A 15,897-nucleotide genomic window follows, 5' to 3' on the forward strand; every position below is an offset into this window, starting at 1 on the left:
TTGCATCGTATAATCAGACAGAAAATGCATCAAATACCAAGAAAAAGATGAATTATGATAGTGACAGTCAGTGACCATTGGCCGAAGGGGTTCCAGATGACGTATATGGACAGAGATGGCACAGATAAGTAAAAGTAAAATAAAATACATAAAAACCTAGACAAGCATAAACCAAAATGAATGCAAAATGAGGATAAAACAAAATATGTCTGATGGCAGAGATGAACAGTAAAGGGATATGAAAAAATGAAGGAAACTATGAAAAAATATACAAAAAATGTTAAAATTAAAAATTATAAAAAAAGATGTTAAATATTGTATACACACACATGAACATGCATAAAAATTAATACTATACATGTAGTGTGTTTTGTAATAATAGGGGACCTCACTTGTCCAAATGGGAAGTAAGGTGGGACGGTCCCAAAATAATACATTATAACCACTAGTTTGGGGTGGGAGAATGGGTGTAGTAGTTATTGTGTGGAGGGAACGCTGGGCGAGATGGAAGGGGAATTGATGGCTGGTAGGGATTAGATAACAGTCTTACCAGACATCACTCTAGGGACTGCAGAGGTCTGGACCCCAAAGTCCCCTCACACAGTAATCACTACACCCATTCTCCCACCCCCAAACTAGTGGTATGTATTTGGTACCATCCCACATTACTTCCCAATGGAATGGGAAAGACCAGCGGTAGTGTATGCCTCTGTTCGCCAGGCATTGTAATAGAGGTTTTGGGAACCTGTATTGTTACCGGGAAGATGTCTGAGAATATATGGGCCTCATGACCTGCATCAGAGATGGTTTGAAGAGACTTCCATGACCTTTTCTTTTATGGTGTAAAAGTGGAGTTTCACCACTAGGTCACGAGGAGGGCCATCTCTACAGCGGCCTGCTAAGGAACACTGTGCTTGTCAATCTCATTAATGGGGTCGATATATGGGATCAACATCTGTAGAAGCTCAGACACCATCCCTGGAGACCCCTCTATCTGCTCTCAGACGGCAGGTGGGAGTGATGCAGAAGAGGTTTGAGACATAGGGGGTCAGGGAAGCGCAGGATGGAGCCGAGTTAAATCTTTTTTGCCAGAGCCCAGGACCTCCATGTCTGGTAACATTATAGGTTCAGCCACGCAGTTTTAACCCTTCTGGCATCTTTCAGGTAATCATCCCTTGTAGCACAAGAGTATAATAGTGCTTACAGCAGCCTCTTCTGACACATCATGACCCAATTTTACACCCAATCATTTGTCTATAAAATCTTTTCTGGCTAAATTGCAAAGTTTCAGAACTACATGTATTTGCATCTACAATATAGAAGGGCAATAGTATATCAATGTACTAACAACCACTTGTCCGTGAGTGAGTTACATGCTCCGCCCCTGATCACATGATGTCACCATCATCACAGGTCCTAAAGCATAAAACACATGCAGAGCCTAACAGCAGTCGTGTACTTATAGGACCTGGGATGTCACCGTCATGTGATCAGTCACTTGGGCTCTGAGCTCCATCCCTAATCACATGACTCCATCATGGGTCCTTCAATTTACTAAAAACCTGCAGAGTCAGACAGCAGCCGTGTGCTTACAGGACCTGTGATGATGTCAGTCATGTGATCAGGGTCACGTGACAAGGGGGTGATCAGTGTGTGCAGGACTCTGCTGTGCTCATTCTGATCCCAGTTATATGGGATGAAGTGTGTGTGTGGGGGGGGGGCACGTGCAGCAGAGGTGTCTCTGTGTCTCTGTCGCGTGCGTGTTGCAGAGCTATCTATTATCTATCAAGCACCCTAGAGGCACAATGATGGAGACGTCATCATGGGTCCTAAATCAGCAGCCGTGTGCTTACAACTCCAATCACTTTCACTACACTATATGGACAAAAGTATTGGACACTGCAGCAAATCAGTAATTATGCAAATACTGCATTTGCCGAACGGCATGCTGGGAAGGGCATGGGTTAAATAAAAAGCTGCTCATTTTGTAATAACCATTCATCGGATCGAGTGCTTGTGGGGCGGACTGGAGCGACGGGTATGGCACCGCCACCCACGCCCATCTTCTCACAGCCGAGCTATTCCTGCCCCGACTTAGAGAACTTGTGGAAGTATGTAATACAAGCAGAAGGACGGCCGACCACTAAATAGGGGAATAAAGCACGTGTGCTGAAGTGTCAGATATTTATGTCCATATAGTGTATATTCTATTAGTAAGTTGTACATGGCGCCACCAGAAACACTGCTACTATAGCTCCCTATTAATTACTAGTTTGGGTAACGAATGATGTGATTAGCAGTATTACCACAATGCATTGTACTCCTGTAACATCACTAATTCTATGTTTCTTCTTCAGGTGACCTGGAGTTTATCAAAAGGCCCACTGATGAAATCGGTGTTTCTGGAGGTGTGGCTTCCTTTGTGTGCCAAGCGACTGGTGATCCTAAGCCCCGAGTCACGTGGAACAAGCGAGGCAAAAAAGTAAACTCCCAGCGGTTTGAGGTAGGTGTACATTCAGGGCACTGCAGAGAGATCAACCTTTGGAACGTTGAAAAATACACTTTAGGCCGGGCTCACACGTGCGGCCTGTGAGAAATGTGTGCGCAGTATGCGGCAGGAACGCAAGGACACTGCGTACTAGCTGCGTGCCGCCAATCGCCATGGAAGCACACATAATATGCGCCAAGATGGAATATACTGTGATCTTTCTTGCGTGCGTATTTCACACAATTCGCGTGAGGCGCAACATGGCTGCCTATCAGAGATTGTGGCAGTGGGACATGCTATACCGACACTTTCGGCTGAGCCCGGCCTTAGGTTCCCGGTTATTGGGAACTTGTCAAGTACTTGATGCTGCTCTCACTGAGGGCTGCGGCAGGTAGTGACAGCCGTTCACATCTCAGCGGTCAGTCATTTATGGCTCTTTAAGAAATGTAGTTCCCGCAGATCCCAGCCAGTAATCCCATTTCTGCGGGAGGCGCTGCTAACCCCATCCGTCTGCTCTTCTTGACAGTCTTGTAGCTCTGACGCTGCATACGTTTGATGCATTCCCAGAGCCACGCCATTTTTATTTTCCATTGACAGAGGAACAGTTTTTGTGCGATGAGCGATAGTTTGCTTTCATCCCATTTTTTTCTTTAGATACAGCAGAGGGAGGAAAGTGCGGCTTTTGTTTTTTTTTGTTTTTTTTTCAGTTTCAGATTTTTAAAATATTTTTCTTAAACTTTTTCATTTTTCTATCCTGCAAGTGGATTTGATCTACATGAGGATCAATTGTTCCTATAATACATTGCAATAATACAGTATTGCAGCTCATTGCATAAGCCTATCAGACCTCTGACTGGGCCGAATACACCTCCTTCACTAGCAGACCTGGAGGTCATCGTTAGGGTGCCATAGCAATCTATCAGCAATCCATGATCGTGTCCCAGGGAGTCGATCAGTGTCAGAGGGAGACCCATCCCTTGGTCAGCTTTTTAGGTGCCATAGTCACATTGACTACTGCATGTAAAGGGTTAAGTGGCTGAGATTGGAACTAACTACTTTTTTTCATCGGCTAGTTAGCAAAACAACTTCACGAGCGCTGATGTCACCGCTAAGGTCGCTAGCACTCGTGCAGAGCGTTTAAACGGACTTCGCCGCTGGATCGCTGGGTTCTCCCTGGCTTCTCGCTCAGCACTTCAGCTTCTATGTAAAGCGCTGAATGGAAAGTATTTACACGGTAGTAACAACCAGCGCTAGCTTTTACTCTGACTGTAAGGGCTCACATCCACTGGCGTTTTTTCTCCACTGCGCTGCGAGAGTAAAGGAAAAGTCTTGGAGCGCAGTGTGAGAAAAAAACCAGCATCACGCCGGGATATCGCCAGTCTTTTCAATTGGGCCAGCGGCAGCAGCGCTAGCCCCATTGAAAAGAAATGGAGAATGCCGCGGACTTCTGCCACAGCTGTCACAGGAGTTTCCTTCATCCCCGCGGGGATGAAGGAATCTTCTGTCACAGCTGTGGCAGAAGTCCGCGGCATGCTATCCCATTGCTTTCAATGGGATCTGCTGCCGATCCCATTGAAAGCACTGCTTTCTGCCAAGCCCCGCAGTATGATTATCGGGGAAGGGCTTGAAATATAAGCCCTTCCCCGATAATCATCAATAAGTGGTAAAAAATTTTTTTTTTTTTTTACATTACTCACCTCTCCGGTGTTCAGACGTGTCCTCCAGCTGGCTCCCCTGCACTGCTGTTAAGCTCTCTCAGCAGGCGGGGATTTAAAAATCCCCGACTCCTGAAAGGGCTGTGCTGATTGGCTGAGGGCTCAGCCAATAGCAGCTAGTGCTTAGCTATTGGCTGAACGCTCAGCCAATGACAGATAGCCCTTAGCTATTCATTCATGAATAGCTAAGATAGTTTTCCCGTGTTCTCACAGCGCAAGAAAGAAAATATCACCAGTGGGTGTCCACCCTAGGTTGGCGATACTGGCTTGCGAACGGACAGTAAGCGATTGAGTGAATTTTGCATTTACACTGCACAATTATTGCTCAGAATCATTCGATTGAACGAACTTTGAGTGATTATCATTACGTGTAAAAGGGCCATTAGTTAGATGGCTGCCGGTATAATTGTAGACCCCACTCCTCTCGACATTCGTGCCAGCCTTATACTGATGCGCCATGAAAACACTATTGCATTAGAATGAGTTTGCCCAACCTTCTACTGGTTACATTTGTTTCCTTACAAAAAGTGGTTACATTTGCGCCACTAAAAACAGATTGAACAGTAATGATTCCATTTGGGGACACTGGCATGTAAAGGGTTAATGGACACCATAGGAAGCTGGATTTGATGGTCACTATGGGATTCATTATAGATTTGTTCTGAAATCTTCTATCCTATTCTTTTAATTTCCTCAACCTCCTTTCTAGGTTGTAGACGATTAAGATACATATTAACCCCTCGTATTGACTTTCTATGCTTCATTGTGACATCAGAAGTGAATGCAGTTTTGACAATCTCTCTGCTTGCTGCCTCTTATTCCTCTTGGTTGGCCGTCCCGCTATGCTAATATCTTTCTCGGACGCTGTACATGGCATTCCATACTGTAGATCAGTGGAGCCATGGTCTTATCATGTGTAAGTGCCCCTTTTGATGCATGCCATCATTGCATTGCCCTTGGCAGCAGCTCTCTGGCATTGGTTGCTACAGCCCAGTTTGCCATAGAAGTACTCAGGATGTAATGCGTATTAAAAATGACGTAACCTGTAGAGTGAACCAACCCTAACCAGGAGTGTATCTCCCATAAGGCACGTTGGGCTTTGGATGGCACCCTGCCACTTCACAGAGTGGGTGGTATAGCTGAGAGCTGCTGGCTTATGGAAGAGGAGCTGCTACTTCAGAAAACAAACATCTTGTGCTTCCTTACATCCCGACTAGTAGCCAATTCTCAGGTTTTTCATCCTCTCCTTTCCAGATCTCTAACTTTCCGTTGCTGGCGGCGTCGCCACACGACCGCTGACTTTTGCAGGATGGATTGTTTTGTTAATGGCATCATTTATGTACCATATAATGGATTGGAAATCTTTTAAAGGGGTTGTCCCGCGAAAGCAAGTGGGGTTCAGCACTTCTGTATGGCCATATTAATGCACTTTGTAATGTACATTGTGCATTAATTATGAGCCATACAGAAGTTATTCACTTACCTGTTCCGTTGCTAGCGTCCCCGTCTCCATGGTGCCGTCTAATTTCAGCGTCTAATCGCCCGATTAGACGCGCTTATGCAGTCCGGTCTTCTCCCTTCCGAATGGGGCCGCTCGTGCCGGAGAGCTGCTCCTTGTAGCTCCGCCCCGTCACGTGTGCCGATTCCAGCCAATCAGGAGGCTGGAATCGGCAATGGAGCGCACAGAGCCCACGGTGCACCATGGGAGAAGACCCGCGGTGCATCGTGGGTGAAGATCCCGGCGGCCATCTTACTAAGGTAAGTAAGAAGTCGCGGGAGCGCGGGATTTCGGGTAAGTACTGGACGTTTTTTTTTTTTTTTACCCCTGCATCGGGTTTGTCTCGCGCCGAACGGGGGGGGGGGGGGGCTATTGAAAAAAAAAGAAACCCGTTTCGGCGCGGGACAACCCCTTTAATTTTTAATTGGGGTGAAATAGAAATTAAAATGTAATTGCCCCATTTTTGGGGGTCTTTGCTTGTATTCCATTCATAGTGCGGTAAAAATGACATGTTAACTGTAGTCTGTGGGTCGATATGATCCTGGCAGCGCCAACTTGTATATACGGTAGCTTTAAACATTTTACTACTTCAAATGATAAAAATCGGCTTTGACACCGTATCCTGAGTCATAACTATTTCATTCTTCTGTCAATGTGTGCGCACTTGTAGTTTTTTTTTCTTTGTTAACATTTTGGGTTACATATGACTTTTTGATCACTTTTTCATTCTTTCATTTTTGTGAAATGAGGTGATCCAACAATTCTGAAATTGTGAATTCTTCTTTTGTGGCTTTCACAATGCAGAATAAATTAATTTAATCTTTTATTAGATCAGAGTTTTACAGATGCTGCTATACCAAATCTGTTAATTCCTTTTTTATAAAAATGGGAAAAGTTGTTTGAACTTTTTGATATTTCTTTTTTTACATTTTTTTGTATTATTAGAAAAAAAAAATATTTAATTTATTTTTGCTTTTTGAGTCCCGTAAGGGGGCTTGAACTAGTAGTGATTCTTTGATACTATATAGTGATACTATATTATATTTCTGCAAGCATTCTGTTAAGCCATGCCACGGGCACATCTGAATAGGCTGAAAATACATGGCTTCCCTGGGGCTACCATAACTCCTGATCTCAATACAGAGGTGCCGTTCAGGACCTTTAAATGTTGATCTATACATGTTGCATGGTGCTGTCAGAATTGGTTAAGTCTCCATTAGAGTTCTCTTGGATCCCGGATGCTGCGGTCAGGCATTAGTTGTCAAAAAATAGCAGACCCCCACAGTTTGTGTAACAGGTCGCAGGTAAGGGTCCCGGCTTCTTTAAGGATATGAAGTAATTGGAGACCGGTCTCTTATGTGTCTGGCAGCTGTGCCCTGATTGATGTATAGATCAAACCAGTCTTCCTTGGAAGCCTAATAACTGTGGGGGCTTGACCTGGTTGCTACCCTCCTGGATGGCTCCTGGGAGTCCCTGTCTGTGGTGGGCAGGCAGCTCCTGAAGTTGGGAGATCTGGCAGCTTGTTGAAACAGAGGTTCTTGGCGGCAGCAGTTGTCAGCTCCAGCAATCAGCACAGCAGAACTGTCTCCGCTACAACCCCCACCGCTCTGCTCTGCCTCCTTGTATGGTTCCTCAGAGCCTCTTTTCTAGACGTTTGCAGCACATTCCTACTGAGCATGCTCCGTAAAATCCATAGTATATAATGGCTCCTATTCACTGCCATTGTCAATAGCTTCTGCCTGTATTGGAGCTCCCTCTAGTGGCAGATTTTAATACTAAAGTCTGTATCATTGTATATTAACTTTAGGACAGCCTGCCACCCCGCTACATAAGAAGCGGACTTGGCTTCTGATCCCCAAACACATCAATTGTACATGAATGGTGGATACTGCCTGGAGGTCAACACCGATTATGTCTACTGGTGACCGCTCTAAACTGCCATCTAGCTGCCACACATTCCAGGCTCCGCTTCCTGGTACTTGATACCTTTTTAATGGCTCCCTAAAGGGATGATGACAAATAAGAAGCTCTCAAGACTTTCAAGGTGTCTTTATAAGGGCTCAGTCAGACGGGCGTATGCGGGCCATGCGCTACACATGTATTTCATGAGTGTCATACGTAATTCAGTTACATAAGCTGAGATGGACGAACCAGATTTGTGTTTCCGCAAATAACGCTTTCCATTTGTTACCTCGTCGTGGGCCATCATTGCACTGATACTTAATAAACTAGGCAGGATTGCACATTGAACTCTCGGATTTGACGGTTTCCTCTGCGAATGCGGCCGCTCTGCACCTTTATGTCTACATACAATAATGCTCAGGCTATGAGCGCTGCGGACACAACTTGGCATTTGGGTTCTCTTCAGAATGTTACACAGTTCACAGATGATTTTCCTTGGAACGCTTCAGCTTGGTTCACGTCTGGCCGGAGGTTCAGTTTGGAGCCTCCAGTGTGGCACTGTCCTAAAATCCAGGAGAGAACAGCATCAGATGCTGCGCAGAGGGCCATAACAGCCGGGCAGACCCCATTATGGTCAGCAGCCTCTGTCCAGTGCCGCTCGATCCCGTCATAGGATGGACAGAGATTCAGTTTTCCTGCTTTCACAGCCAAGAAACTCCTGGGAGAGTTGTGCCTTCTGAGACGCTCAAATCTCGTGCGAATATGAACCTTTTGACTGGTGTCATAATATACGAGCGATGGATTCCCTCTCCGCGATGTGGTTTCCAGAAAAAATTATGGCATTCTGTCTTTCGCATTCCTTGGAATGCATTGCCCATTGACGTCTGCGTTAATAACACACATTACATACATACATACAAATATCAGTATAACGAGTTATCAACTGTTTACCAAACATACTACCGGTAATATATGGATCTCTGTATATGCTATATACTAAATACACATCTTCGTGAGAGAAGTCCAGTCCACCCCCCTCCCTGGTTGTGGGGGGGAGAGGGTCTCGGCTGCCGTTCGCTAATCTGGTGGGCTGTAGGAGATCTCCAATTCCTAAGTTTGTGATGTCCAAAGTTAAACTTGTAAAGACACAGAATAGCACAAGATGGAGTAAAATAATATGGCTTCTCTCATAATATCTTACTAGAGAAAAACCCTGTTTTCCACTTATCAAGCTCCTCTCAACTTATATTCAGGCTTATCAGCACACCCTCAGAAGCAGCAACAGCATGGAGGACATTATACAGCAGTACCGAGCAGGGTGGTTGTGAATCCAGCACTGGAGTGAGATAAAACAAAGCATCTCTGTATGTCTGGGCCTCTTTCTCACTTACAGCTGTGTCCTCCTACCCTCTCCATAAACGTGTATGGGCAGTTGTAATCTGATCTCTCAGTGAATTCTGTACCTTTACATAGGGGGAGTATCGCCTTAATTATTACTAGAAACCACAAATTTGGCGTTAATGGTTCCGTGTACTCCTGGCTCACGGCCACCGTCAGAGCGGGAAATAGCTCAGCTGTCAGCTTGGTCCGTGTGAACAGGAGTCGCTCAGTCTATGAACAGCTCCTGTTTACTGTGAATGGAGGCGGACGGGCCGGGACGATCACAGCCTGCCCCTCCTACATTCATGTGACTGACTATCGCTCCCGTATAAGCACAGGAGTCCCAGTTGGCCGGTAGTCCGTGGGACGGCTGTCGGGCGTTTAGGTTTCGGACAGTCATCCTGTGTGAAGGTACCTTACGTGAACAGTTAAGACCCGTGGGGCAGAAAAACAGACTGATTAGTGGGGGAGGGGGCATTGTCTCTACTAAGATATACTACAGAGCTTCTTATATGAGGTTGTGCTAATGATTTGGGGAGGGTTGTTTATAATCAGAGGTACACTTTAAATAATTTTATCGTCTTCTACCAGTTCCAAAGTTTCATCTACTTCATTTCTCCCCAGACAATAGAGTTTGATGAAGGAGCCGGTGCAGTTCTACGAATTCAGCCTCTCCGGACGCCACGAGATGAAAATGTGTATGAATGCGTTGCTCAAAACATTAAGGGTGAATCTACAGTCAGTGCCAAACTTACTGTCCTGAGAGGTAAGCAAACACTACATGGCTGAGGATATTTAATAGTTTTTGTGAATCTTATGCAACCTAATGCAAAAATATTGGAAGGCCAAGATGCCCAACTCTGCTTAGGGGGAACCCGTCAGGTCCTAGGAGCACCATATTATAGGCTCATATGACGGGCTGCTGAATCTAGGGGTATGCTTGCCTCCCAGTTCCCTCACTGTCTGCCCAGGGAGCCGGCACTCGGTGTATAGATCAGACATAGGAAACAGTGTGTGCACACTGAAGGACTAGAAGAGCCCTATTCACATACCAAGTACCAGCCCTCCCAACAGACAGTGAGGGAATGGGAAAGCAGGTGAGTATGAAGATCACACCCCTAAACTCAGGGCCATTATCCTATGAGCCCTTAAATGTAGTCTATGGCTCGTAGGGCCTGACCGGTTCCCTTTAAACTCGGAATGCCTTTTTTGGCAATACTACATTAGTAGATAGTCCTGCTGCATCTCTCCTCCTCCACACCTGTTCATCAGTATATGCCATTACAGGGCATCACCGTGTCACTTCCCGACATTCATCAGTCATTCTTGGGATTACAGTTTATGGAAATGGGTGCATTACAGTTATATGTAGTGCCAAAGACAGAACCTGCTCCTGCCCTGGGAGATCAGGAAACTCCTCTGTGAGCAAGGTTTCCACTGAAAAGATTCTTCAGCGTTCTTGAACATATATGTTTAACCCATAGGCTGCCATTATATAATATACATGCCACACATTTTTACTGAATGCCTCTACATAGAATGGCGCAGTATGCTGTGCTATTTCATGCAGTTACGAAGCGCCAGTCCTGACAGACTCCCAATCTGAAAAGTTATTTACATGTGTACAATTGTAATAAAAGGTAAGTGAACCCCCTGGAAATATCTGGAATTCTGCATTGATTGCTAGAAGTCTGATTGTATTCCAAGGCACAATTATAGAGAAACACAATCGAACTAAACTAATCACACAGAAACAGTTCAGCCATTCATATCTTTTATTAAAGGGGTTTTGTCATTTAAAAAAATAAATAAATCTATACTCTCCTATTCCCCCCCCCCTTACCCCCCAGTCTCCTTACCACCTCTTCTGGCTGAGCTTCTGCAGTGCCCCAGGTCACCTCACCGCTTGCTGGCCATCTTGTTATGAAGGCTGCATTCCTCACATTCCTTCCGGCCGGGTCAGTGAAGGTCACATCGCTGTGCTATAGCGTTCACTGCCTAGGAAGGAATTGTAATCTATTTCAGTCAGCTCGCATGAGCAGTCTCTGAAGCAGATAGGCACTCTCCCTGCTGGCCTGTGAGCTGTGACATAACCTACATTGCCAGGCAGGAGGAAGACTGCCTGTGAGTGTACAGAACCTCACAGGAAGAAGAAGAATCAGGCAGCTGAAGGTGAAATGACCCCCCCCCCCCCCTGGACTGTAGGAGACAGGAGAAGATGGGGCAGGTGAAGATCTGGTAAGTAGACTGACAGGGGGGGAGGAATAGGTAAGTATAGATTTTTTTCTTTTTTAATGACAGACCCCTTTAAGCTTGCTGAGTAGACATTCGCAGTGCAGGGAAAAAAGTAAGTGTACCTTTGTTTTTGATAATATGTAGATCCTCCTTTAGCAGCAGCCACCTCCACCAATCATTTCTTTTGGATGCAAATAAGATTTGCATAAATTTGAGAAGGAATATTAAAACATTTTTCCTTGCGAATGTGAATCCGTTAATCAATATTTCTGGGATGCCTTACCTGCACAGTTCTCTTCCAGCCAGCGACAACATCTCTAAAGTATTACAGACAAGACTCTGACTTAGCCATTCCAACCGCAAATCTTTTTTTTTTTTTTTTTCCAACCATTCATTGGTTGATTTCCTTCTGTGCTTTGGGTCTTTGTTTTCGTTGCATCACCCAATATGCCTTCAGCTTGAGGTAATGGACTTACATTTTCCTGTAAATATTTTTGATTTGCCCTAGAATTCATTGTTCCCTCAATGATCCTAAGGTGTCCAGACTAGAGATGAGCGAACGTGCTCGGCCACGCCCCTTTTTCGCCCGAGTACCACGATTTTCGAGTACTTCCGTACTCGGGCGAAAAAATTCGGGTGGCGCCGTGGGTGAGTGGGGGGTTGCAGCGGGGAGTGGGGGGGAGAGGGCTCCCCACGGCGCCCCTCGGCCACCCCGAGTACTGAAGTACTCGAAAATGGCGGTACTCGATCGAGTAATTACTCGAAACGAGTACGTTCGCTCATCTCTAGTCCAGACCCTAAAATAACAAAGCTGCCCCAAACCGTGATGATCTCTGCACCAAACCTCCCAGTGTGGATGATTCTTTGGTGTTGGTGCGCGGTGTTCTCTTCCCTCCGGGCATACTGTAGCTTTGTGCATTTGTGCTAAAAAGTTCCACTTTCGTTTTGTCCTTTTTATAGAAAATCTATCTTGAAGCATTGTGGAACATCCAGACAGTCTCGAGCAAATTTGGCATGGGTCACAATAGTTTGTTTCAGACAATAGCTGCTTCTTCACTGTGTCTTTCCCCCCAGAAAGACCCCCCCCCCCCCCCCCCCGCAATTGCTTGGACAAGTATGCAAATACTCGAGAAGAGCGATGCTCACTCGAGTATCTGCCTTTACCGAGCGTGCTCGCTCATCTGTAGAGAGGTCCAATAGTCTCCATGTGTAGATAATGTGTGTAATCAGGCAAGGATGCACACCCGGGCCGTTGGCGATGCTTTTGTAGTCTTTTATAGCACCTCATCTTGGGTCTTCTAAAGTTGTTTGCATTGACAGGCGTGGTTCACAAGCTTCTCTTTCTTGAGAAGAACAGATTTGTCAGAACCAGTACGGATAGGTGATAAAAGGAAGCGATTGGCCGACAAATAGACGTTTGTTCGTTTATTGGCTGATTGTCCTTTTACATAGTCTGATGATCAAACGTACAAGGGAACGTTCTTGCCCAATAATCTAGCCATATAAAGGGCCCTTAAACTTTTACACAACATTCCCCCCCTCCTTTTTAATTTTACCAGGTGGGAATCTCCCACTGAACCACTATCAGGGTGAGACGTGCCAGTCCTGGGACCTCCATCCCAGCAATCAGTCAATTAAGATACCTTTGCAGAGGCCAATAGTCACCTGAGTAATTGCTCAAATGAGTGATGACGGGCGACTGTTGGCCCGTGTACACATTGCCCCAGACAGGGCACTTGGCCAGAAGTTGCTCAGTAGTCTCCAATCTTTCTGTTTCCGCTCACTGAAATGGAACGACTATTTCTTCTTGCTCAATGTAAATAGAAGTCACTTAATCTCTGACTCCTGTTTTTTATGAATGGAGGTGGGTGGCTGGAAGAGATCTCCAGCAACAATTATCTGACAGACTGTCCCTCCTGTGGAACATCACAGGATAGTTGGCCCATGTTAAGATACATTTATGAGTTCTGCACTATCCTCTCCTCAGTCACAGCCCCCCTGCTCACAGATCCCAAATACCACAACCTCAGTTACAGCTCCCCATGTACTTTTCAGTCAAAGGGCCCCTTCCCTGTACGATCACTTTCCATAGAAAGCCATCTTACCCGCCTTCTGGCAGTGCCCCAAAATAAGAGATGGAGTCAGCCATGTAGCAGTTTATCTGTGATGATTTGCACCCGAACCCCTGGTCAAGAGCAAAAGCATGGCCCGGGGCATTGGAGGAGAAAGTGAAGTTGCACAGATGAATCGCTGCACGGACCCCCCAGGAGCTGCCTAATCGGCTGTAACAAGCCCCATCTGAATAGTGCAGGAGAGTAACGCATCCTGGGGCTCAGCAATGGCACTGTACAGACAGGAGCCGGGAAGAAGAGAAATGCCCACCCCGGTCTCATCTTCTGAGACAACTTCCTGGCTTGGCCTTGACGGCCACAGTGACCAGTCATAGCTGCTTCTTTGGCACTGTGGAGTCAAACGGAGGCGGAGCCAGGTATGACTTTAAAAAAAACACGAAAAAACAATTTCCCGATTCCGCACAAAGACAAAATCATGGAGCTGGCAAATGGCAAATTAATCTAATCTGATTTAATTCCTAGTTCTAGTAACCAGGCTTTGTGCTTTTATTTAATAGGCAGAGCACCTGTAATACCAATACTTGCCATTTTATCTCCATAGAGAGGACCTTGCATGTCTTGGGGTCAGTGTGTAGCTGTCTTGGTCCTTGTTGGCATGGACATGTAACTGCTGGAATCCGTAGCTGTAGCAGGTCACCCCTGTGGTCACTGATTGGCTGCAGCAACCACATGTCTGTGTCAACAGGGGGCAGGAAGTTCAGAAATCAACAAAAGACCCTGGGAAGTGTCAGATCAGGAGCAGAAGAGGAGCCGTAAGGTGAGTATTTCTGCCTTTTTTTAAAACGTGGGAAAAGACCAGAATAGTCAGAATGAATGAGAACATGGAGCTTTAAAGCAGATGTCGCCCCGGGTCACATTCCACTCCAGGACCCCAATGCAAGGCACTGAGCCACTATGCTGCCCTAAATGTGTGTTTACCTCTATGTAGTTGTGTACATGATCATCGGGCTAATCTAACATGGACTGGTTCTCTTAATGTTCTTTTTGCACAGAGGACCAACTGCCTCCAGGCTTTCCAAACATTGATATGGGTCCACAGCTGAAGGTTGTAGAGCGTACAAGAACAGCTACCATGTTGTGTGCCGCCAGTGGAAATCCCGATCCTGAAATCACCTGGTTTAAAGACTTTCTCCCAGTAGATCCTGCAGCTAGTAATGGAAGAATCAAACAACTCAGATCGGGTAAGAGGAAACCTTGTACTAGTAATGCTGAACTCTAAACCATTCAGATCTATCCATGTGTCCCTGATACACCACCCTTATACTTAGTAGATAGTTATTGGCAGCACTGTATGTCCTTCCAATACTTGACCCGTTGATTTAACCCTTTCCAATCCAGTTTGTATCCTGGTTTTCCTAGGGGGCTTACTCTTTTTCTGCTGTTATACAACGGCGCTATCTGCTGGCTAAAGCCAGTACTGCATGAGGTGACACATTGGATAGGCTCCGACAGCAGAGAGGCTGGCAATATTCAGTAAGAGAACCCCGAGGGATGTCTTCCAACATCGGAGCTGTACAGCCTTAAATCATAATGTCTTCAGACGTCAGACAGTGGATCGGAAAGGGTTAATGCATTCTCATGCAAGAGAGAAGATATAATTGACAAAAATATCGTAATTCTGTTTTAAGGCAGTTTCACACGGGCACATTTGCGTGCGTAAAATTTGCGCACACGACATGCAGATGATAGAACCCATTTAACCTAATGGGTTCATTCACATCTCCTTTTTTTTGCGCACGCAAAAAAATTCAACCTGCTCTATTTTTGGGCGCATTTGCACACCAAAGGTCCCCACAGTAGCCTATGGGGGGGGCGCAAATGTGCACGTAATACTCAAGGGGATGCGTGAAACACTGCACAATTCCATGAAAAAAGAACACATCTGGACCTCATTAGGCTAGATAGCCATTTAAATCAGTGCGTGTTCATCTGCTGTGCGCTAATTAATATGCCCTGTGTGTGCAAAAATACAGTAAAATGCACAAATACACCCGCAAAAATAACTTGGAGCAAATATGTTACGCAGAGGCGTGCGCAAAAATGCATATACTTGTGTGAATCCGCTTTTATTGTTACTGTGATTGTCCTCTAACTTGATCAACATTAATATCCTACAAGCTCCTCCGATAAGCTTCATGCGTATAACTTATTGGTGGATACATTATTGTAAAATGTAATGCACAGTCGTAAATATGTGGCCTCAGTACTTACAATGTTCCGTTCCGTGGTCCTGCTCAGGAAATGTATGCGATGATCACTGATATGCCCTCTCTGCCGTTCACTTAGTACAGTACTAGTTACCTGTCCCACAAGTACACCGGACTAACTGATCCTTTGGACACCTGATGAGGACGGCCCATTTTACTTTCACTGTGTACTGTACTGGACCTTGGAGAAGCCCCTGCCCTCTACATAGAAGTGACACACCAGTTTATGGACCTCTTTTTGTATAGGGGTATAATATATGATATAATATTCATTGTCAAAGAAAATCCATCCCCTCAAAATTGTCTGAATGGAATGACCCTGTGTGATTGTAACGCTGAT

The 15,897-nt window shown here is 45.5% G+C and overlaps 1 protein-coding gene across 12 annotated transcripts in view; it reads left to right on the top strand.

The window, feature by feature from the left end:
- PTPRS (protein tyrosine phosphatase receptor type S) overlaps positions 1–15,897 on the top strand; it is a 240,551-nt gene that overhangs the window by 78,082 nt on the left and 146,572 nt on the right. For all 12 annotated transcript variants that reach the window (XM_066574433.1, XM_066574437.1, XM_066574434.1 and 9 more), the window contains exons 3-5: positions 2,358–2,503; positions 9,608–9,749; positions 14,343–14,531. In XM_066574433.1, coding sequence (XP_066430530.1) covers positions 2,358–2,503; positions 9,608–9,749; positions 14,343–14,531 — 477 coding nt within the window. The remainder of the gene's footprint in view (positions 1–2,357; positions 2,504–9,607; positions 9,750–14,342; positions 14,532–15,897) is intronic.

The sequence above is a fragment of the Eleutherodactylus coqui genome, chromosome 7, assembly GCF_035609145.1.
Source record: "Eleutherodactylus coqui strain aEleCoq1 chromosome 7, aEleCoq1.hap1, whole genome shotgun sequence".
Lineage (NCBI taxonomy): Eukaryota > Metazoa > Chordata > Amphibia > Anura > Eleutherodactylidae > Eleutherodactylus > Eleutherodactylus coqui.